At 49.3% G+C, this 23,686-nt stretch overlaps 1 protein-coding gene across 1 annotated transcript; it reads right to left on the minus strand.

The window, feature by feature from the left end:
- Nucleotides 1-351: 351 nt before the first annotated feature.
- On the minus strand, nt 352-22,687 carry LOC120403493 (golgin subfamily A member 3-like). Its single transcript, XM_039534564.1, has 4 exons — nt 22,670-22,687; nt 21,964-22,053; nt 19,476-21,372; nt 352-470 (listed from the first exon to the last, which is right to left on the minus strand). Exons 1-4 carry the CDS (start codon nt 22,685-22,687, stop codon nt 352-354), a joined length of 2,124 nt encoding a protein of 707 aa, XP_039390498.1.
- Between the last annotated feature and the right edge of the window lie 999 nt (nt 22,688-23,686).

Genomic DNA, 23,686 nt, shown 5'->3' on the forward strand with positions numbered 1-23,686 from the left:
ATTCTCCCAAGATGGAATCTCTGAAAATTCCCTACCCAGGGAAACCTCCCATTTCTAACTTTTCCTTCCGATCGGGAATGAAAACACTTCTGGGAATACCAAATTTTATGTGGGAAGAAAATTCCTTTTTCCAGCCAGCTCTGGTGTGGGCAGCGAGGCCCCGATCTCCCAATGGGAGTGATTCTGAGTGGGCAGCTCTCTCGTGTCCATTCATAACAATACCTCTCAGACACTCACCACCCGTCTAATTGTGCAGCTACATTCACCATCTTTGTACCTCCAGAACTTCTGGGTCTTTTCCTGGTGATAGTCAGCGCCCACGGCCTGAGCCACCCACTCCTGGCTGATCTCTCATGTGTCACTGCTGTAGTATGAGATCTTAACATCATCCAGCTTGGAGATCATGAAGTACTGATTAGTCCCCTCTTTGTCAATGACTCCTGTGACTAGTATATCCGGGGTGTGGCGCCCTAAAGTAACAGGAGAGAGGTTGAGTTAACCAGAGGCTTCCTCCTTTGCTCAGGGGACCAGCAGACGTCCCATGCCCAGCCACATCCCTCTGCCCTCAACCCCATCCTGGGCAAGGGACAAGCTGGGATCCATCAGTAACTCACACGGCACTGAGCCGAGGGGGGATCAGGAACAATGATCTCTCGGCGTGCACTTCTGAAAGTCAGCGGTTTGATTAGGGGACTCAGTTGGTGAGGGAGGGGGTGCTAACTGCCCCTGATAGAGCTCCTGTCAAGGTTCCCTCCCACTCTGAACTTTAAGGTACAGATGTGGGGACACGCATGAAAGACCCCCTAAGTTTATTTTTACCAGCTTAGGTTAACAATACGCTGCCACCACCATGCGAGTTAACCAAAGATTTAGGGAGAGCCACTTGGAACTCTGCCTTTCCCCAAATATCTCCCAAGACCCTAACCCCCCCTTTCCTGGGCAGGCTTGACAATAATCCTCCCCAAGCCCCTACACCCCTTTCCCTGGGAAGGCTTGAGAATATCACCTCACCACTTAGTCCTGGTGAATACAGATCCAAACCCTTGGATCTTAAAACAATGACAAATCAATCAGGTTCTTAAAATAAGAATTGTAATTAAAGAAAAAGGTGAAGGAGTACCTCTGTAAGATTAGAATGAAAGATAATCTCACAGGCAATCAGATTCAAAACACAGAGGGTTTCCCTCTGGGCAAAACTTTAAAGTTACACAAAGAACCCAAATTTACCCTCCCTCTTCTTTGCAAAAGAACTCACAAACAAGAAAATAAAAGTAATCTAACACATTCCTTCTCTAAATACTCACTACCCTAGAGGAGTGGGATGGCTCCTTCTTTCCCTGTCTCCAGCAAAAGCACACACACAGCACAGACAAAAGACTTTTTCTCCCTTCCAGATTTTTAAAGTCTCTTGTCCCCTTATTGGTCCTTCTGGTCAGGTGTCAGCCAGGTTATGTGAGCTTCTTTACACTTTACAGGTAAAAGAGGAATTAACCCTTAACTGTATGTCCTGAGGATGGGGCGGATGGGCAAACTGGTTACAGTGGAACCTGGGGCGTCTGTGGCCTGTGTGCATGTCTGTGGTGTGCATGTAGGACGTTATTTGGAGTTTACCAATTTTCACACAATTTTGGCTCACTCGGGTACACGGACGTACTGATTAGGGCAAGAAAATCCAGCCTGTGACAATAGTTCGATGTGTTTCTGTTAATAATGAGTGTAAGTGTAAATGTGAGGCTGTCTGCTAACATCAGGCAATGGAGAGGAAAATATAAACACACACGCGCACACACACCGGGGCCGGCCTTAGGGGAGGGCCACCTGGGTGACTGTCTAGGGGTGCTGGTGGTCTAGGGGGCGCTGTGCAGCAGTGAAGAGGTGCAAGCAGCTAGTGTAGAGTCAGAAACTGCTCCCAGCTGGCAGGGGAGTGCGTGGGGGGGGGGGCAGATTTCTCCCTGCTCCCTCCCCGCAGAGAACATGGGGGGGCCATGAGTGGTGATGCACAGATACTCTCTCCCCTTCCCAAAATGTTCCTCCATGCCCCTAGGGGGCTGCGTGGGGCGGGGGGAGCAAGGAGCAATACCACGTGCTCCGTGCATCCAGGTCACTTTCCCCAAGGGCGGTGCCTGCAGGCAAGAGCCACCTGGAGCCGCTTATGAGCATCCGCCTTGGAGCCGGACGTGCTGCTGGCCGCTTCTGGGGCAGAGCGCGGTCTGCAGTGCCAGGACAGGTGGGAAGCCTCCCTCTGTACCTCTGCTGTGCCGCTGACCGGGAGCCACCAGAGGGAAGCCTGAGGCACTCCCCAACCCCACGCCACAATCCCCTGCCCCAGCCCTAAGCCCCTCCCAAACCCAGAGCCCCCCCCCCACACCCCAAACCCTTCATCCCTGGCCCCACCCCAGAGTCCTGACCCCCCCTGCACCCCAACCCACTGCCCCAGCCCACAGCCCCCTCCCACATCCTGAACCCCTCATTCTCGGCCCTACCCCACAGCCCTCAGCCCCACACCCTAACCCTCTGCCCTAGCCCTGAGCCCATTCCACACCCAAACCCCTCATCCCCAGCATCGTTGGGTCACAGTCATCAACAATTTTCTTCAACTGGGTCGCCAGAAAAAAAGTTTGAAAACCACCGACCTAGAGTACTGTGTGCAGTACTGGTCACACCATTTGAAAAAGGCTATTGCAGTATTAGAGAGGGTTCAGAGAAGGGCAATGAGAATGATGAGGGGCCTGGAAAAACTCTTTTAGTAAGAAAGATTCAAAAGAACGGAACTGTTTAGCTTAGAAAAAAAGATGACTAAGAGGGGATAGGATAAAGGGGTATACAATAATGAATGGGACAGAAAAGATTGGGAACGTCATTTCTGCCTGTCTCATAACACAAGAACAAGAGGCCAGTCAATGAAATGGAAAGGGATCAAATTCAAAACCAATAAGAAATACTTCTACACAAAACCTGTAATTTAACTGTGGAACTCATTGCCACATGGAGTTTGAGGCCAGTAATTTAGCAAGATTAAAAAAAGGGATTGGATATTGATGATATGAATAACTAGAAATCCCAGAGTTATAATAGATAAGTTAATGCAAATAATTTTTTTGGAAGAAATAAATTGGTCAAGGTTTAAAATGATCTCTAACTATTAGGGATTAGTAAGGCTCTTATATAGTGTTTTCCCTCGCTAGCTCTCAAAGTGCTTTACAAAGGTACAGAAAGGGTCTTGGCCTTAAACCTGAATCTGAGCCTGGGTTTATTCTGTGGTGTAGAAAAAGAAAGCTGCCAAGCCTGCTCCCAGCAAGCCTCTGTTGACTTCTTTGTGTATGTAATTGCTTCATTTCTTTAAGTAGCATGTTGCTTGTTTGGGGGCTTTTCTGGAGTGTGTGTGTGGTGTGTGGCTTCCAGTGTTTTCCCCAGGAATTGAAATTAGGGGGGGTGTTCGAATTTACGGGGACGGGGGTCAATGCTGATATGGGGTGAGGGGCTGTATGGCACCATATTAAAAACTGAAAAAATGTTTCATGACCATTTTATTAGATTTGACTCATGTTTTAAATTCATCATACAAATTAAAGTTGGCTACTCAAGCCTTCTATGAAGCACGACATCTACATCCTTACTGGTTTCTTGTTATAATTTTGCACAACTCTGTTAATGTTCTTGAATGCAATGTGTTCATCTTTGGTGGCTTCTCGTGTGTCCAGTCCTTCCATTCCTTCAATTGATTTGCTCATTAGTTCATTCACATGATCAGGCAGAAGGCGACTTCTTTCAGAACAAAAAATTCTATTCAATGAGGAAAAAGAACCCTCAACTGTAGCTGTTGTGACAGGGAGTAGCAAGAGATTAATTCCTACTTCTTTCATCCCAGGAAACAGCACAAAGATCGGGTCGAGCCAGTAGTGATGATAAAAAAGAAGTTGAAGTCAAATCTTCATTCATTTGTCATATGACATTCCACACTGTGTTCAAATTCTCTATTCTGTCCTGAGCACATGGCAGCCCCATTGCTGGTAGTGCCTCACTCCACTCAACTGTTGGTGTTTTATAGGACAAGGATCTGTAAAAGCTACATAGAGTTTGAGTAGAAGTCACTGTTGTAGATTTTTAAGAATCAAGTCTGTGTACTTTTTCAGTTGTCTTAACAAACACTTCTTGTCCTCTTCACTTAAGGATTCAATATAAATGCCTTCATTAGTCAACTTCTGGACTGAAGTCTTTGCTTCTTCCAGTACTTTTTCAGTGGCTAGCTCTCTGATCCATATATAGCTTCTATTGCTGGACAAAGATCTACTACTGTTGTAGCAGATGCCTGGATGGCATTGTTTAATGACCCAAGTGCAGAGGTAAAAGTAAGCCAGTACGCCCCAGAGCCGTGCACCATACTGGGGCGGATCAGCTTCCCCTGGTGGCAATTTAAAGGGCCTGGAGCTCCCAGCAGCAGCTGGAGCCCCGGCCCTTTAAATCGCCGCCGGAGCCCCACTGCTAGAGCCCTGGGGAAGCGGCGGTGGGGCTCAGGCAGCGATTTAAAGGGCCCAGGGCGCCTGCCACAGCTACCACCCTGAGCCCTTTAAATTGTCCCCAGAGCCCTGGGGTAGCGGCAGCAGGGCTCCGGTGGCTATTTAAAGGACCCGGGGCTGTGGCAGGCTCCGGGGATGATTTAAAGGGTCTGGGGATCCGGTAGCCGCTACTGCCCTGGGCCCTTTAAATCGTCCCCGGAGCCTGCCGGAGCCCTGGGGTAGCGGCAGTGGGGCTCCGGCAGCAATTTAAAGGGCCAGGGGCTCGACCACCGCTACCGCCCTGGGCCCTTTAACTTGCCGCCGGAAAACCACTGCCACTACCCCAGGGCTGCCGCTGCTACCTTGGGGCTCCCACTGCCGCTACCCTCCAGGGCCCTTTAAATCGCCACCTGAGCCCTGTTGCTGGAGCCCTGGGGTAGCAGAGGTGGAGCTCTGGCGGTGATTTAAAGGGCCAGGGGCTCCTGGCTGCCGCACCTGCAGCGGAGCCCCAGACCCTTTAAAGCTCTGCCAGAGGCCACGACCTCCTCCAATGGTGATTTAAAGGGCTGGTAATTCCAGGGGTGATTTAAAGGGCCCGGGGCTCCCAGCTGCTGCTACCACAGCCCCAGCTCCAGGCCCTTTAAATCCTGATTTAAAGCACCTGGGGATTTAAAGGCCCCGCCTCTTCTAGTTGAGGCCCTGCCCACTCCCAAGGACTCTGGACTACCAGTACGTCCTTTAAGTTACTTTCACCCCTGCCCAAGTGGTTTCAACAGTAGACTTACAAGAGAACGTAGTAGCAAAAGTAATGCACCAGCCAGCCTCCCTACTTAGATCCATCCCATCTTGGTAGATACTTTCCAAAGCCAGTAATAACGTCTTGAGTAATTTTAAGCAACAGCCAAGGATCTCCCATGAGAAAACCGTGAGGTTTTCCCAGGTTGGACTAATTTGAACTTCAGTCCCAGTGTATCTGCTATATTTTCCAAAATAGTCAGTCTTTTTGGACTCTTGATGAAAAAAAAATATAATTAAGACATTACATTTATAGCTTTTTTAATGTCTTTTGATGAGTCTGCAGCTCGTACTAGCGCTAGTTGGAGTAGATGCCCTCTGCAATGTGTATAAGAGAGATTAGGGTTACACTTTTCTCTGAGCAAAGCTTGTACTCCACCCTGTTTTCCAGAGAAGTTTGCAGCTCTATCAAATGCACAAGCAGCCATCTGTTTGGGGTTCAGTTGACAAGCATTTAACTCTTCCAAGATGTGGGTTGTCACCCAAGCAGCTGATGTGTCGTCTATAACTTGAACATCTAGAAATGCATCTACTGGCCTACCACTCACATCAAGATAACGTACACAATGACTTAATACTTGATGCCCATTTGCATCGGTGCATTCATCAGCCATGCATACAATTTTTTTAATGTGGTGAGAGAGTTCTTCACTTTTTCAACTGTTGAATCTTTCACTGTTGCATCACATGTTTCTAGCCAGTCGGTTGAGTTTCTTGTTCAGAACCAGCGTTCAACTTCAGGATGAACAAGTGACAATGCACTTAACATTGGCCTGCAGTTTGTAATGTGTGGTATTTCTTGCTTAAAAGAAAGTATGATGTCACAGCCATGTTTGTTCGCATAAACTGTGTTGTGTCTCCAGCATTCTTAACAGCTTCATTAACACTCACCGGTGTTGTCCTTGGTCAGTGGAGACTCGGAGTTCAGAGGTGCTTTCACATGAGTTCCCCTCCTGGTGGGGAGCAAGAAGGCACCTTCCTCGTTCCTCCAGCTGCTCAATGTTCACTCTGGCCACTGTTGTTCATTCTGCCACCGTTCACTCCATCGCTCTGTTGCCAATGGCCCTGCACCATGACCTTCTGCTGCCACCTGCCACTGTGACCTCTGCGAGTTGGTCTCTTGAGGTTCCACCAGCTCTCAGTGATTTCAGCTGAGCTTTCAGTGGGGGAACCTTGCAGCTAGTGCAGGCTGGGCCGTCTCTTCCACAGAAACACTGTCCCACAGCAGGTCTAAGCACGTAGACCTGATTATCAGTGATTTCAGCTGCAGTGGTCACTTAACAAAACAAAAGACTCTCTATGGAGCCTAATCAGCTCTGTCTTTAAACAGTGGTGAGGGACAGGTCCCCTCCCTCTCTCTTGATGCCCTAAATCAGTACAGGCTAAGTACAGTTCTACTGCCCTTTACTCATACAATAAGAATAACATTTCATTACCCCCTCTCATTCAAGTGATTTGTAACTCAACCACAGCCAAAATCTATCACTTGGGAAACACAGCTCTGTTTGTTGGATACCTAGGTAGATTAAGTGTGAATGTAAATACAATCTGGTCCTGAAGCCTTTTCCCCACAGCCCCTAGCTCATCACTAGCTGTCAGGGAGAGCTTATTGAGACTTTGCTTACAAATCATCATTTGAAATTATTAGGCTGGCCAACATTACCAAAATCAATGCACTGTCATAAAAAACAACAGCTGTATAAGGAAGCTAGTCTATGTTCATACTTTTCAAATCTATTACACTTTTTCAGATACACATATTTTATCAGACACTTTATATGCTTCTAAAGTGTGTATTAATGTCTCAATTCCAATTCAAATTTCCAAACAATCACCAAATTGGCAACACTGCATGTAACTAGTTCACAAAACTGGGAAGTTGGGGTGTGGGGGAAATTCAGAAGGGGTGTATACATCCCCTGAGGGGGGATGGGGTGTAGGGAAATCCCTGGTGGCATGTGCAGTTGAGTGTATGCACCACAAAGGGTGTAGCCCAATTATTAAATGTAAATATTTATAGACCAATAGTTCTAAGTCTACAACAGTCAACTGTTCATTCAAATGAAAAGTTTTATTTGGAGACAGATTGTTTGTTTTCTTAAACTCAGAGGTGCCATTGTGTTTTGAGTTCTGTTTTAGTTCTGCAGCGAACTTTGCTGAATGGAATTCAAAGCGTTAATCTACTGAAGGCTTCCCCCCAACACCCCACACCCCGTCTTTCCATCCACCAAAATAAACCCAGATGTTTACCCAGAAAAAGTAATAGTTTTTTGCACTGATTTTCACCTGTTTTTGTTGTTGTGGGAATAAACCCTGCTAAATTCCCAGGAAAAATTAAATAAAATAAAAACTGAAAATTAAGGCACAAGGCCCTGGAAGCAATAAAAGGCACAAGTCCAGTTTCTAGGAAGTGGGATATTAGGAAAGTAAAGTTTTTTTGCAGGGCCTTTTAAGAAATGAAATGAAAATGAATCCAGCTTCCAGAATTGCTGACCAGAATTGCATACATGGAGCTTTTAGCTTGAGAAAGGCAAATGGTCTGAACACAGCAGTTGCATGTGGAAGTCAAGGATTTGTGTGTCTGATGAGTCTGTTTGGGCTAGTGCCATTGGCACAGGCAAAACAGAATTTAGAAGGAGAAACCCCACAATCATGGTGCGTGCTTAGGGGCCCCTTTCCATCGAAATCTGTGAATGGACTTTTGATGTTGCTAACTACAGAGAACTGCAGCTAGAGCTCAGCTAGGGATGGCAAAGTGAGTCCTCTTCAGAACAGGAGCAATCACTAGCTTGTGGCACTTGGGACTGATCTCTCTCTCTCTCTCTCTCTCTCTCTCTCTCTCTCTCCCTCGTTCTCTTCTAGGACATCAAAAGCACCTGGGGCAGGTTTGTGACTCCTTCCCATTCTCCCTCACACGTCATGATGCTGGAAGTGGATTGTCCCCCCGGAGTCAGATTTTTTCAGGGCATTTAGACACCTGAGATGTAGCTAGGCACTTGGTGGGGTTTTCCAAAGCAGCTAAGTGCTTTAGGCACCTCCCATTGCGGTAAGTGACAGTTGGGAGCCTGACTTGGTTAGGTGCTTTGCAAAATCTCAGGGAGGCACCTTTAAAAATTGGCCCTTAAATAACTTGCCCAAGGTCATGCAGGGAGGCTGTGGCAGAGCAGGGAGTGGAATGTAGGTTTCCAGAGCCCTACAGCAACCCCTTAACCACTGGAGCATCCTTTCCCACAGGATTAGTCCCCTCTGTCTGAAGGGGCAGCTTGTGAACCCCTTACTCTTGTTAACTCCCATTTGAGTATCTACGCATTTAAATACTCCAGTGAGGAGGGCAATTGACTCACCAGTGGGAGTTAACGAGCCCACGAGAGAGCAGCCTCTGGTAGCTCATTCTCCCAAAAGACAGAAAAGATTTAGAGAATGTTTGGTTTTCCCTCTAGGTGTGAGAAGGTGAAGTTCGAGAAACCAGTGAACATGCCACAGGAGCTGAGAGAGAGAAAACGTTTGTCTACAAGAGACTCTGAAGAAATTCAAAGGTAACTTAACAGTTGGTTCATGCTACGGTGCTGGTACCTTGAGATGTGCCTCTGACTGTGGAAGGAGATGGACTCTGGCCTATTAGTTCTCAAATTGTCACAGCTGCAGCTGGTGGAACTCACCTGGGATGTGGGAGACCCCCCAGTTGAAATCCCCTGTCCCCCCAGAGGGGGAAGAAGGAATTCCAACAGGGGTCTGATGTGGGTCTTCCTCTGTCTCCCCTGTTGAATCTAATCCATTGCGTATAAATAATTGAGCAGGGGGACAGGCTTCTGGGTCTCCCACCTCCCAGATGGATGCTCTAGCCAGCTGGCTACAGGGATGTTCTTATGAGTTCTCTCTCTCTGGCCCAATGAATATTGATTATTCCCAGTGGAACATCTCCCACAGGAGACCATGAGGGCACCCATGCAAAGGGAGGCACCTACGGTGCTACCCAGCTTCAGTCGCCAAACACCCTGAGAAGGCCGGGGCCTAGCACAACCCCTCACTGTGGCATTTCCCACTGGCTGGCGTAAGCAGGGAGTCACCTAGCATGCTGGCTTTTGTGAATCCCATCCCAAGGCGCATCTCTGTCCCTGTTCATGGTACAGGGACCCTGGGCACCTGATTCAGGCTTTGTGAATCACAGTGACTGTCCAGGTGCCTAAACATCGGGGGTTGAGATGCGGAGCGTCATCTCACCTAAGTTTTTCGTTGTGAATCCATCCAGCCCTCAGTTTTCCTGAGGCTATTTTCCTACCAGAAAGGGAGAAATCACGTCTTTTCTGCTCTTTTCTTTCTCTAGAGACCCTGCCCTATCAACTGAGCTTTCTGATCTCAAAGGCAGAGAAAGAGGGTAAGTTTCCATGAGGATATTTTCCTATGACAATTATTAATTAAAATCTCAGGATTAATTTTTTAGAAGAAGCTTCTGAATTGAAACAAGAGAGACGTTTACCAATACAGAGTCATGGACCCCAGGCTAGAAGGGATCATATATCTTAAGATAAGAACGGCCATACCGGGTCAGAACAAAGGTTCATCCAGCCCAGTATCCTGCCTTCCAACAGTGGTAATTGCCAGGTGCCCCAGAGGGAATGAACAGAACAGGTAATCAAGTGATCCATTCCTATTAGCCAGGATGGTCAGAGATGGTGTCCCTATCCTCTGTTTGCCAGAAGCTGGGAATGGGTGACAGGGGATGGATCACTTGATCATTATCTGTTAGGTTTACTCCCTCTGAGGCACCTGGCATTAGCCACTGTCGGAAGACAGGATACTGGGCTGGATGGACCTTTGGTCTGACCCAGTCTGGCTGTTCTTATATTTTTATTCCCTGTCACCCATTCCCAGCTTCTGACACCATCCCTGTCCATCCTGGCTAATAGCCATTGCTAGATAAATTCATGGAGGATAGGTCCATCTGTTAAAGAAGCATGGTCTCTCCCTGGAGGTCAGACATGCTCCCTGTGGTACAAGAGGGTTTCATTCAGGCACCATGCTCACAACTGTGTCATGTTTCCTCCCTCCTTTTCCCATGAGCACTGCTGGAGGCTGAGGAAGGGATTCTTGTCTGCTCCCATAGCTACCTACCTACCTATGCCCTTGTACGGTCGCCCAGCAACAGCATCTGAAAGCCCAGCATCTTTTATTCCCATTGGATAAAAAGGGAAGCTAGAGCGTGGAAATAGTCAGGGACGTGCCTGAGGTGACACAGCAAGTCAGTAGCGGAGCGAGGAATAGCACCCAGGAGTCCTGGCTTCTAACCTCTACCATGTTCCCTCCCACAAATCACTGTCGTGTGTTGGATGGACTTTACGCATCCAACTGGTGCAGACGTTTAGTGCCACCGAGACGTCTAATTCCCATTGTGCCAGAGACCCTGGTGTCTCTCCAGCAGTGCAGCCCACTCCATTCTCCAGCCCCGGAGCACCCACAGAGTCAGTGCCTATGCTGGCTGGAAAGCACCACTGAACTCAGGCCAGGTGTTTTTGTATCTGGACAGGAAGGGCATCAGGGTTAGCAACTGTGTAAGAGGCTGGCTTAGCTCTGCAGAGTGGACAGACCTTAACACTCTCCTCCTGTCTCTCTCCTCTTGCAGTGCAGGCCACTCCGGATCCAGACCTGGCAAATCCTTGTTCCCTCCTGTCCAGAGAAGAGAGCGTGATCTACAAATACAAACACGGAATTTTTGGAGCACAGGTTTCACCCTGCTGCCTGTGTGCTGGGCTATATGGGCTTCACCTCAGGGAGATGTTACTGGGAAGTGGAGGTGGGGAACAAACGTCTTTGGGTTTTGGGCATTGCCAAAGAGTCTGTGATACACGAGGGAGCGATAAGCCGTACACCAGAGGAGGGGATCTGGGCTTTGCAGAGTACAGGAATGAGTACTGAGCCTCACTTCCCCTAAAACTGCTCTGGCCCTACCTCGTAGCCCCAGTAACATTGGGATTTATCTGGATTATGAAGGGGAGAAAGTTACATTTTATGACATTACATCATCTGGCAGAGAGACAATCTTTACTTTCACATCCTCTTTCACTGAGAAGATCATCCCCTTCTTTGGGAGCCGGCGTGTCGAATATCCGAATCTACGCAGAAGTGATCCCTGGAATGCATACCATTAAGACCTGCAGCAGAGGAATCACTCAATATGAGATATCTAAGGTAGAGCAAAGAGATGGGAAATGTATAAATTACAGCTGTCACACCTTGCCATTCTAACACAGACTTGCCCGCCCCAAGCTTTCAAAAACTGCGTGTCAGGCCCCCAAAATCAGGAGATTGGCTTAAAAAAATCTTCTTTAATATTGAGCTATTTTTCTCTGCCTTCTGGTTTCTGGATGTACTTTGCTTCCTGTTTTCATGCTTTGCTATGCAAATGTGAAGGCCAGAAACTATCTGTAATATAACCTGAGCTTCCCTTGCAATCTATCCCCTCCAACAGCTGGGACTAAAGAAAAACACCAAGTGCTGCGAGACTCGCAATAAAATGGTGAGGGGAACAAGACTGAGTTGCTCAGCATTATACTGGTGACAGGAGTTTCTCGACCCTCTTCCATGCCTGTCTCTGTAACTCTGGGATCCTCCAGACACACACGAACTGGCCAACCAGCAGACACCAGGAGCCACGCTCAGGGTCACCGCAGAGGCTGCCTGTCTAAGGGCAGGTCAACACTTAAAATGCTGCAGTGGCACAGATGCAGCGGGGCAGCTCCACAGCTGTAGTACTTAAGTGAAGACGCTGCTACGCCGACGGGAGAGCTTCTCCCATCAGTGTAGTTAATCCACCTCCGTAAGAGGCGGTAGTTATGGCAAGGGGAGAAGCTCTCCCGTCAACATACCGCTGTCTACACCCGGAGTTCAGTCGGTACGACTGTGTCACTCAGGGGTGTGGATTTTTCACACCCCTGAGTGACATAATTATATCAAAGTAAGTTTACATTGTAGACCTGGCCGAAGTTCTGACTCAATGAGGGTCATCCATCAAAGTCCTCTGCTCTTTACTTACGAATGTAACAAACATAGTGATGATCTGCACAGCCAGCCCCCGGTTCTGTAGCTCAGTGCTCCTATTTTGCTGTGTTTGGTTATTTGGATGCTATAGATTCAGCTGAGTAAATTCACAGAATAAAGTTTATTTCTATCTTCTGGTCTTGGACTTTGTCCCAGGGGTATTAGATCCGTACGGCTCTGCCCTGACAGGCTAGACACACTCACAAGCAAATGCCTGAGGGGGCTTGAGGAAAAGCAGCTGGGTAACCTCTAAGCAAAAGCTCTAAAGGCGAAGCTTGAGGACTGAGTAAATAAAATAAAATCATCAAGTGATGCTTTCCCCGGCATCACTATCCTCCTCCTTAAAGAAATCTGTTAGCAACCTCCAGCTGCCAGGGAAGAGAGAGAAATTTGCAATCAGGTAGCCAGCACATATCATCAACTGTAGTATTATGGGCTAGCACCTTGCTGCACCATTGTGTTGCAGCAGCATTTCTTTCCCAAACCAAGTTATCCCTTTTTCTTTAAATTCACACTCACAGTCTGATTGGCTAGAAACCTGATACGCCACCCGAGGACACAGTGTAGGGTCAGGGGTACAAAGCTGGAGTAATTTGGTCAAGGGGGAGCCCCTCCCTACACGAGCTGTTTTTAAAACACAGTGAGCTAGGCATGGAATACCAGCAGAACCCTGTCCATGATTGGTGGAGGGGGACTCGTCCAATGCACCCTGGAAACTGCCCTGGGCTGGGAGGTAGAAAAACACAAATTAACCTGTTCTCCTGCAGCTGACCCCTGTTAATATGTCTGTATATTTCTCAATCACTGAACCCCTTGGCCTTTTGAAAGGAACCTACCCAATCAATTAGCCACACCTGCTGGAATGTTAGGCGTGGTGCATGGCCGAGCCGCACAACACTGATATAAAGGTGAGTTGTTTCAAGTTTGGAGCATGGCACAGACACCCAGCCCTGAGACTGGCTTGACAGCTGAGACCAGGCAGGTTCAGTGCATGGAACAAGCACAGCCCTGAGACTGGGTGCAGGGGAGCGGTCGGCTCTGTGCGTGTCACAGGCACACAGCCCTGTGAGTGGGCTGGGAGAGCTGCCAGCCAGCGGAGTGTGCACACAGCTGGGGCATGACACAGAGGTAGCACTGACTGGGTCAGGGAAGATGCAAACATGTCTAGTACACAGCAGTGTGGGGGCTGGGGTGGGAGCTGGCACGCTCCACGCATGGTGCGCGCACAGCGCTGACAAAAGGAGAATCAGGTGAGATTGGGGCATCTGATGAGAATGGGCAGGCTCGGTGCATGACACGGACGGTGCCTCGGTTTCCCCATCTAAAATAGCTGGGCTCTTCTAGGGTGGACCCAACCTACCTTTGGCTTGCTTGGAGTTCAGTAAATAAGTTTGTCTTGTACGGGGCTCTGGCAGGGGTTCCACAATTGTCCCCCATGAGGGGCAGACGCTGTGAGGTGCATCAGAAAGAAGGACACTGCAGGGTAGTGCTTGGTGAGACGAATTTTGGCTGATCTTCGTGTGGTCTTGATTCACAGTGGCTAGGAAGGGAAATGACATCGTGTTGGAACATTGTGTCCTGCTGCAGAGCCGGCCTTGTAACCAGCCACATCCCCAGCAGAGCTCCAGTCTCTGTGCTTTTCCCACCACAGTTACGTTCCCTGGTCTGGTCCCAGGCAGTTGCGTCTCCCTCAGTCTGTGCCCAGATCACCCTCCTGCAGCCAGGATAGACAAGGGGCCTTGGAGACTCTGTGTAACCCTTTACCCTGAACAGGGCAGGGGACCCCACTGCCAGCTCCCCTCACACACTGTCCTGGGCCATTGGTCCTCTGCCCTGACCTGGGATGAATCTCTCTAAAGGGCAGAGAGAAGCTCCCTCTGCACTGTCCATTGAACTCCTGGCCTCTCTGCTCAGCCTCACGTGGAGGGGGACGACCAGTGCAGACTTCGCTGGTTACCTCGGTGTATGATGGAGACACCTACACCCCGGGAACCAGGCTGAGATCCCAGTGTATTTCACACAGGCCCCAGAGCAACCACCCAATGGACTTTCAGCCACTGCCCCCCTGGATAGGATGTGGGTTATTAATCTGAAACAGACCAGCCAGAAAGAAGCATCGTTACTTGACCCCAACCCCAAGGCTTTGACGCTCACATTGTTCGTGAAAGTCAAGGAATTGCGACAGGTGTATCAGAAGGCGAGGGAGGCCAGCAGTCACTGTGACGCGGCACCGCAGACATGCCGCTTTTACGAGGAGCTGCATGCTATCCTCTGCAGCGAACCTCCTCCACCCCCCACAAGGGATCCCAATGGAGACATCAGAGGAGTCGGAGTCATGGGCTGAGGAGGATGAGAATGGGAGACAGGCGAGCAGGGATCTATTGTTGGATTCAGGGCTTAAATTCAGCTGGAGCTGTCAGGAGTGGCGTTCTAGTCAATATTTTCAGTCCCCTTAGAGTTTTTATATCATGTTGGAGGGGGGCACGGGAGGTTCCAGGAAATAATCTGTAGGAATTTAAGACCTGATCAGATTAAACTCTGTGGCCTAATCTAGAATGGAAGGAGACTAAGAAAGAAATACCACCATCTTCATTCTGGGGTTTACATACAGTAGCCCTGAGATTTAATGCTGTAGAACACTTTTCCCAATCACAAAGGTACTTCATTTGTGTCCAGATTTAAAATAGAAATGTCACACTCCTAGCAAATGGTGACAGGAATGCCTCAGTCTGTCATAATGCGCTGCCCCTAGACCAGAGCGTGAGGAAAGGTAGAGAGGTCGGACCACAACTGGGCTAGGTGAACCCCTATCATCACAACTTGCTACACCTGGTCCAGGAGATGGGGAAAGGTGGTGGATGGGGAAGAGGGGACAGGTAGCACATTGTGCAGGCAGCAGTTTGTAATGTTACACTGGCCAAGAGTGGGGCGGCAGGTAGCCCTCGTGACAAGGGGGATGGTGGATTTGAGGGGTGGGTTGCCTAGGATGCACTGGTGAGTTAATTCAGCCCTACAAATAACCGGAGGAACCTAGGATTACCCAGGAAGTGTGTGGCAGATCCAGGTCTCCCAGGCTAGCACCCTACCTACCGGATCTGCCTTTTCACTCTACAGGGATACTTGGAACAAGTAGCTGTACACGGGGATTCAAAGATAGAACAGATTTAAATCCCCAGCATCAGGGCACGAGCCAGTGACTAACTGAGGGGGTGGAGGTGTGAGGAGTACAGATTTATTAAGGGGGGATTGGTCGGCTTTGGCTTGGCCCGGTTGGTATCCACCACCCCAGCAGGGGCGGCAGCTTATATGGGCTCAAGGTGCTCAAGCTCCAGGAATATTCAAGGCTGGGGGCTCTGCTCCACCAATATTTGGAGCTGGGTTTCTCCCCTGCCCCGCCTCGGAGCTTCCCTGCCTGAAAGAAAACAGCCAGTGCCTCTCTCCTTTGTTTGTGCTGCTTCTGCCTAAGGCTATAGCGATCAGCAGCAGGCAGCCTCTTGGAGCACCGGGGGAGGGGAAGAGGGAGAGAGATGGGGGAATGAGGCACACACGTGCTTGGGAGCTCTCTCCCCCGCCCCCTGGCACTCACGGGCAGCAGCAGGGGAGGCCACACATGATGGCAACCCTCCGCCCCAGTACCCACCATAGGGGAGGCGAGTGGGCTTTCTGGACCTGAGAGAGGCCCTAGGAGCATGTACAGTGACTGTGGTGCAGAGTGAGTGTGCTGCGGGGGAGAGGGGAAGGGGGAGAGGAGGGGTCCCTCCCCTGGAACTTGCTGCTGCCAGTAAGGAGGGGGCAGAGTCCTCTCTGGCCCTAGCCCTGGGGCAGCCTGTCTGCATCCCAAGTTCCTTATGCCCAGCCCTGCCCCACCCCAGAGCCTGTGCCCCCGGCACCCCAACCCTGAGCACCCTGCTGCACTGTGAACCCCTCATCCCCGGCCCCACTCCAGAGCCCTCACTTGAGGGGAAAAACCTGCAACTTAAATTTAGTGGTCAGTTTGGTGTATCATTGTGTTTAGCACAATACTTGATTATTTTACACCCTTTAAAGTATACAGGTGTTACAAAGTGGGAATGTTCTTAATGTTTTCTCTGAATACTGTGTGGGTGCCTCAGTTTCCCCTATGCATTTCTCAGGGATCTAGATGGTGGGATAAGGGGGTGTGATTGTTGTAGAGCCCTAGAGTGCCAGTGTGATGCCGACTGCACGGAGAATGGCCGACACCCTGTCTCCGGGCAACTGATGGCCTGGGCCACTCTCCTGCAAGGTTCCAACTGAAAGTGTTGGAGAACAAAGAGATCATGTGGCCTCCTAATGCCTGGATAAGAGAAAAAGGCTAGAGGAGAGAGTGTCAGTGCCTGTGCGGACTTCCGGGAAGCGCATGGTGTGGAAGCGGATGCTGGGATGCTTTGGAACTACTCCATACAAAGCCAGTCAGGACTCTGGGGGAGCCTCCTCTCTCTGAGCAGACTGTCTCCAGGGCAAGAAGCTTACACCTTCCTGGGTCTGACCTCGGAGCATTCAGCATGCCCTTCCACACTGTGCGCTTTCCGCAGCGAGTCTGCCCAGGCAGGTCCTGGGGCAGCCAGAGGTCCCTGCACCCCAACTCCGCAGTCAGACGTGACTCTCAGCCAGTCGGTAAAACAGAAGGTTTATTAGACGACAGGATCACAGTCTAAAACAGAGCTTGTAGGTACAGAAAACAGGACCCCTCAATCAGGTCCATCTTGGAGGGTTGGGAGCCTAGACCCAAGTTCTGGGCCTCTCCCCATTTCCCCAGCCAGCTCCAAACTGACACTCCCTCATCTGGCCTTTGTGTCTCTTCCGGACAAGGAGGCCACCTGATCTCTTTGTCCCCAAGAGCTTCAGTTGGCATCTTGCAGGGGAAACTGAGGCACCCACACAGTATTCAGAGAAAACATTAAGAACATTCCCACTTTGTCACAACAGGTGCAACAAAATATAATACTGTATATTGAAGTAGGCAAGTGCTGCTTCTGACTTTCCACTTTTAATTGACCCTTGTAATCTTGTGGTGCCGACGCGTCGTAGCTTCATTTTATATCGGCTTACAGGGCGGGGGGGGGCACCACCATTTTGGGCACCACCAAAAATTATACAAACCTGCCGCCTGTAACCCCAGGTCCCCCAGTGCTGATGGAAATAAATGATTGACGCATAGGTCATCTTTCCTTCAAAAGCCAGCAGGTTCCAGGTCCGGTGCCCGTTCCTGGAGGACTCGGGGACAGTTCTAGAGAGCAATCTTCGGTGGAGCTTGGATTCTCCTCCAGTCCCTTGACATCTGGGGAACAAACAGCCAAGCTGCCCACGTTTCCATGGTACATATTTCGGCGGGTGCTGCACCGCCACCACGGTCCTTCGTCTGGCGCCCACCAGATGAAAAGGTTGGAGACCACTGTTCTAAGGTCACTGGCATCACCCAATGGGGTCTGATTAGAACATATTTATACAAATGAAGGAGCTCCTCATTCCTGTAATTTCAGGCTGCAATACCCTTGCATCGAAAAATACATGCAGTCCACAGGTCTGTAGGTATCTGAGACATTACAGGTCATGGGTCAGCCCCTAGAAAATATTGGACCCAGCCTGCAAAAGCCAATTGCCAATTCTGAAACCATTTCTTAAAAATGCAAAGCCGGCAAAAAGTTGGAGGAGCAATACCAAGTTCTCCATGCATCCAGGTCACTTTCCCCCCGGCCTGTGCTGTGAGGCATCAACTGATGGTTTCCCTTCACCTAGAGCAGTGGTTTTCAAACTGTGGGTTGTGACCCAGAACTGAGTTGCAGAATGGAAAGGACTGGGTCACAGACGCTCTGGTCAGCACCGCCAACCGAGCCGTTAAAAGTCCCGTCGGCAGTGCTGCCTGGCTAAGGCAGGCTAGTCCCTACCTGTTCCGACACCGCACTGCGCCCCAGAAGTGACCAGCAGCAGGTCTGGCTCCTATACCGGGAGGGGGGCCTCGGGGCTCTCTGCACTGCCCTGCCCCAAGCACCGGCTTGTTGCATCACAAGAGCAGGAACGGAGTCTGACAGCCAAGTGTGAGCATAAGCAGAGAGTCCTTTATTCTACCCCAGCAGGCTCTTATATACAATCAAATCAGGCAATAACTAATTGGTTAATTAAATCAACACAGCTGCAGCTATAACCCATAGGGTAATTATCCTACACACCTGTATCCTATTTACAATTAACTAGCTAATGAGAACAAGCCCAAGGCCAGTCCTTCACACACAACTCCCAGCATAATCAGCTCAGTATCTCACATTCTAATCCCACATCTCCCCCCTCTATTCAAAATAAAGAAGAGGGAAAGGAAAAGAGGATAAAAAACATTCACAAAACATTTCCAACTTATAACAACATAACACCACAACCTATCACAAATCAAAATTAAAATATTATACCTGTTTTCAAGAGTTACTCTATTTTGTAGTGCAGAACAGTAAACAGAATGGTCCAAACTCTGCCTTGCACCTTAGACAACCTTAAAAAAATAGTTCAAGTTCCCTATTCAGAAGGGTGCTTCAACACTCAAATTCTATAACAAACAAAAACAAAACACAACAAACAAATGATATAAATTCTGCAGGATTCCCCCCTCTCTGTTGCACACCAACTTGTGCTGTTACCAGAGTATCCCTCAGATGTCAGGCGATCAAACTGACACTGAGGGTGGGGGGAGGTCCTAGACACATCAAACCACATAACAACACAACAACAATTCTGGCCAGAAGACAGACAACACGAAACATAACAAAAACACAAGACATAAATACTAAATGCTATACAGCCAACACAATTTCTTTCAGGCACAGCAAAAATCATTTCAAACAAGTAACTCATTCACGGAGGATCAAACAGGAAAAGTCCTGGCAGAGCTAACAAACAGTTCTCCTCCATGGGCTCTGGTTCCACGGCGCCTGGGCGCGTCTCGTAAGGCTCCTCCACATCTGCCTACCATCGCTCCGGAGGACGCAGCCAAGGCCGGACCCACCTCGCTGGCATCCACCTGGGACCCGCATCAGTGGCAACACACACATAACCCCTGCCCCACGTTAGCAAGTCAACTGGTCCTTTCCATATTTGCTGCTGATAATCAAACCATTTGACCGAGGGTCGGGGGGGCCGCACCCTGCTCTTCCCCAGTCATCCCGCTGACATGTTTAATCGCGGGGGGCACCTGGCTGTTTTTTCCAAGATGTAACCAATTAAGCACGTAAAGAGCTTTCAGCAACCGAGCGGCAGGCGTCTTATCCAAGGCGTCTGCCCGCTCACTGCAAATCCCCCCTTTCTGTCTTAAGAGGAGCACCTTCAGAGAGGCGTGAGCACGTTCAATAATAGCTTGTAGTTTGTCTGCTTCAGCCTGAAGGGCTTGGACAAGCAGTTCTTTGGCTTGTAGCTCTTTCTTAATTTCACTTAGCTCAAGAACAGCAGCTCTATAATGACGACGGTCATGTGCTGCACCCACCCTGGCTGCCGCAACCTGCTCCCCAAGGTTATTAACTTTTGACTTTTCTCTTTCTAAGGCAGTCTGTGAGGCTTGAATAAGTTGCCTCATTTGTTGATCCTCCTCCTCTTTACGCTTTAGGACTGCTTGAACCCGAAAATTCAGCTGCACCAGGTCTGCCTCTCTCTCTGCTAATACTGTTTCGGGGATGTTGCTGTGCTCTCGCAAAGCAGTGTTAGACTGACCAAGACCAGTGAGCTTCCCCCGTCCATGTTCCAGTTCGAGGGCCAACTTCTTGTTTATTTCTTCTAAACGTTTTATCATCCTCCTGAAACCTCTAGATTCCTGAAGCTCATCCTCAAGTTCAATCACCTTTTCCCTGTACTCCTCAAGCTCCTGGCTGGTGAGTGAAATTACTTTTTGCAGCTCTTTCTCCAACATCATCTTACTGTGGCTAACAGCCTGCAACTCTATCTCCAAAGCTTGAATCCTTTCATGGGAAGCCTGGTTATTTCTTCCATCAGCGATTTGTGCTTTTAGGTTGCTCAGCTCCAGTTCAGAAGATTCCTTTGCAATGAGGGCTTCCTGCAGCCGGCGACTAAGAATGCCAACTGCGTTCTCATAGGCTTTATGTTTTGTCTTCATTTCTTTCTGTGCACTGATCAGATCTAACCCCAGACGCTTCATTTTTTGTTTCTGTTCAGTGATGGCCTTTTTGGCTTCCTCTTGCATGTGTTCTACCTGTAGTTTTAATACCTCATTCACCTCAGCAAGAGATGTTATTTGTTCTTTATCAATCTGCAAAGACTGTAGCTGTATCTCCATGTCATCCCGTTCTTTTTGTACTGACTGGAGGTGACTTTCTAACTCCACCATCTGCTGGTGAACCTGGGATACTTCCTTCTGAAGTCTTAAGCGTTCAACATCAATGGACTGCTTTTCACCTTGAAGTTCCAGTAGCCCCCGTTTTAATTCTTTCACTTCCAAATCCAGCCGCTTCTTTGTAGATTTCAATTCACTAATCAGCTGGTCCTGTGAACTTGCATCTCTTCGATAAGCTTCCACCATTACCTTTTGCTGTAGGAACTGCTCCTTTACTTTTTGGGTCTGTTTCTTCAGGCTGGCAGTTTCCTGTTGCAGATTTTCCACCTGGCTCAATTGTGCCAGGATTTCTGATGCTGCCTCAGTACTTTCACCTAAGAAGTTTGCTCCTTCATCAAGTTCTTCTTTGCTTGCTTTTGCTGTCTGCAGAGCTACCTCTAGGACAATCTTCTCATTCTGCAAATATTGGATCGTGTCATCCTTGGAAATAACATCACCCTGGAATTCCTTTAACCTGGCCACCAGCTCATCATATTGAGTCTGTAGGTCATTTAGGGATTGCTCTTTGGTATGTAATGATTCTTGGGTTAAAGTGAGCTGCTTCATGAGCACTAGATGCTCTTGCTGTGAAGATTCAAACTGCAGATCTCGCTGATGCAGAATCAAGTTAACCTGTTCCAGTTCTTGTTCCAGTGTTACTGCAAAATCAGCCATTTTCTGCAGTTGTTTTCTCTCATCCTCAAACTCCTCCAGTCTTCTCTGCGCGGTGAGCCATACTGGACTCAGGGAGAAAACCTCCTTATCGCCCTGAGCCACCGATTTCCAAAGCTCACAGCCCAGCCGCTCCCAAACAGTTTTATCAAATATTGTACTTGGTTGAACGGAAAGTCCCCTTCCTCGTCCCCACCGCAACAGGTGGGATAACGAGGGGAACTTTTCTCCCCGCCGCTCCGTGATGCGTATCAGATCTGCTGACACAGTGGTTCCCATATTAGCTGCTCACCTCTGGGTTCGGGTGTGCCTCCCTTTTCAGATGCCCTGCGGCTTCCCAGCCGCTCGCTCGAACACCCTGCGGCTCCCAGCCGTTTGTCAGGTACGCCTCCCTGCTTCGGACGTCCCGCGGCTTCCCAGCCGCTCGTTCGGATTCCCTGCGGCTCCCAGCCGCTTGTCAGGCACGTCTCCTCTCTCGGACGCCCTGCAGCTCTCAGCTGCTTGACACGGAGACTCAGGCACGCCTCCTTTCTCGGACGCCCTGCAGCTCTCAGCTGCTCGCTCGGACGCCCTGCAGCTCCCAGCTTTGATGCGTTCCCACTTGGCGCGGCGGTTCTGGAACCAGATCTTGACCTGTACCTCGCTGAGCTTGAGGGCGTGAGCGATCTGCGAGCGCTCCGTCAGGCTCAGGTACTTCTTGCAGTGGAATTCCTTCTCCAGCTCCAGCAGCTGCTCGCTCGTGAAAGCCGTGCGCCTTTTTTTTTTTTTTCCCCTTCTTCTTCTTCTTCTTCTTCTTCTCAGGCCACCGAGACTATTGCCCGCAGCTTCTCCACCATTTGTTGCATCACAAGAGCAGGAACGGAGTCTGACAGCCAAGTGTGAGCATAAGCAGAGAGTCCTTTATTCTACCCCAGCAGGCTCTTATATACAATCAAATCAGGCAATAACTAATTGGTTAATTAAATCAACACAGCTGCAGCTATAACCCATAGGGTAATTATCCTACACACCTGTATCCTATTTACAATTAACTAGCTAATGAGAACAAGCCCAAGGCCAGTCCTTCACACACAACTCCCAGCATAATCAGCTCAGTATCTCACATTCTAATCCCACACCGGCTCTTCACTCTCATTGGCTGGTTCCTGGCCAATGGGAGCTGGGGGGTGGCCGCAGAACCTTGCAGCGCCGCTTGTGCCTTGGATCCGGACCTGCTGCTGGCCGCTTCTGGGGCGCAGTGCAGTCCGCAGTGCCAGGACAGGCGGGAAGCCTGCCTCTGCACCTCTGCTGCGCTGCTGACCGGGAGCTGCCAGATGTAAGCCTGAGGCGTGCCCCAACCCCGCACCCCAGTCTCCTGCACCATCCCTAAGCCCCCCCACCCAGAGCCCCCTCCTACATCCCAAACTCTTCATTCCCGGCCCCACCCCAGAGCCTGAACCCCCAGCCCAGAGCCCTGACTCCCCCTGCACACCAACCCTCTACCCCAGCCCTGAGACCATCCCACACCTCAAAACCCTCATCCCCAGCGCTGTTGGGTCGCGGGCATCAACAATTTTCTTCAATTGGGTCACCAGAAAAAGAGTTTGAAAACCACCGACCTAGAGTAGTGTGTGCAGTACTGGTCACATCATTTGAAAAAGGCTATTGCAGTATTAGAGAGAGTTCAGAGAAGGGTGACGAGAATGATGAGGGGCCTGGAAACCCTCTTTTGGTAAGACAGATTCAAAAGAACAGGACTGTTTACCTTGGAAAGGAGATGACTAAGCGGGGAGAGGCTAAAAGGGTATAAAATAACGAATGGGCCAGAGAAGACTGGGAACATCTTTTCTTCCTGTCTCATAACACAAGAGCAAGAGGACAGTCAATTAAATGGAAAGGGATCAAATTAAAAAACCAATAAGAAATACTTTTACACAAAACCCGTAATTAAACTGTGCAACTCATTGCCACATGGAGTTTTTGAGGCCAGTAATTTAGCAAGATGCAAAAAAGGGATTGGATATTTGATATGAATAACTAGAAACCCCAGAATTATAACAGTTAAGTTAATGCAAATAATTTTTTTTGGAAGGAATAAATTGGTCAAGGTTTAAAATGATCTCTAACTATTAGGGATTAGTAACACTTTTATACAGTGTTTTCCCTCACTAGATCTCAAAGTGCTTTACAAAGGAGGTCCAGAAAGGGTCTTGGCCTTAAACCTGAATCTGTGGTGTAGAAAGAAAGCTGCCAAGCCTGCTCCCAGCAAGCCTCTATTGCAGAAGTGAGCAAACTACGGCCCCGGGGCCACATCTGGCCCATGGGATTGTCCGGCCCAGTCCCTGAGCTCCCAGCCAGGGAGGCTCGCCCCCAGCCCCTCCCC

This window comes from Mauremys reevesii, linkage group 4 (assembly GCF_016161935.1).
Source record: "Mauremys reevesii isolate NIE-2019 linkage group 4, ASM1616193v1, whole genome shotgun sequence".
Classification (NCBI taxonomy): Eukaryota; Metazoa; Chordata; order Testudines; family Geoemydidae; genus Mauremys; species Mauremys reevesii.

Coding starts and splice junctions, on each gene's coding strand:
- LOC120403493 (XM_039534564.1), bottom strand. Junction 21,373..21,963: donor ACGCCCTCAAGCTCAGCGAG/GTACAGGTCAAG, acceptor CTCACCGCGCAG/AGAAGACTGGAGGAGTTTGA. Junction 471..19,475: donor GATGACTGGGGAAGAGCAGG/GTGCGGCCCCCC, acceptor CTGTTACTTTAG/GGCGCCACACCCCGGATATA.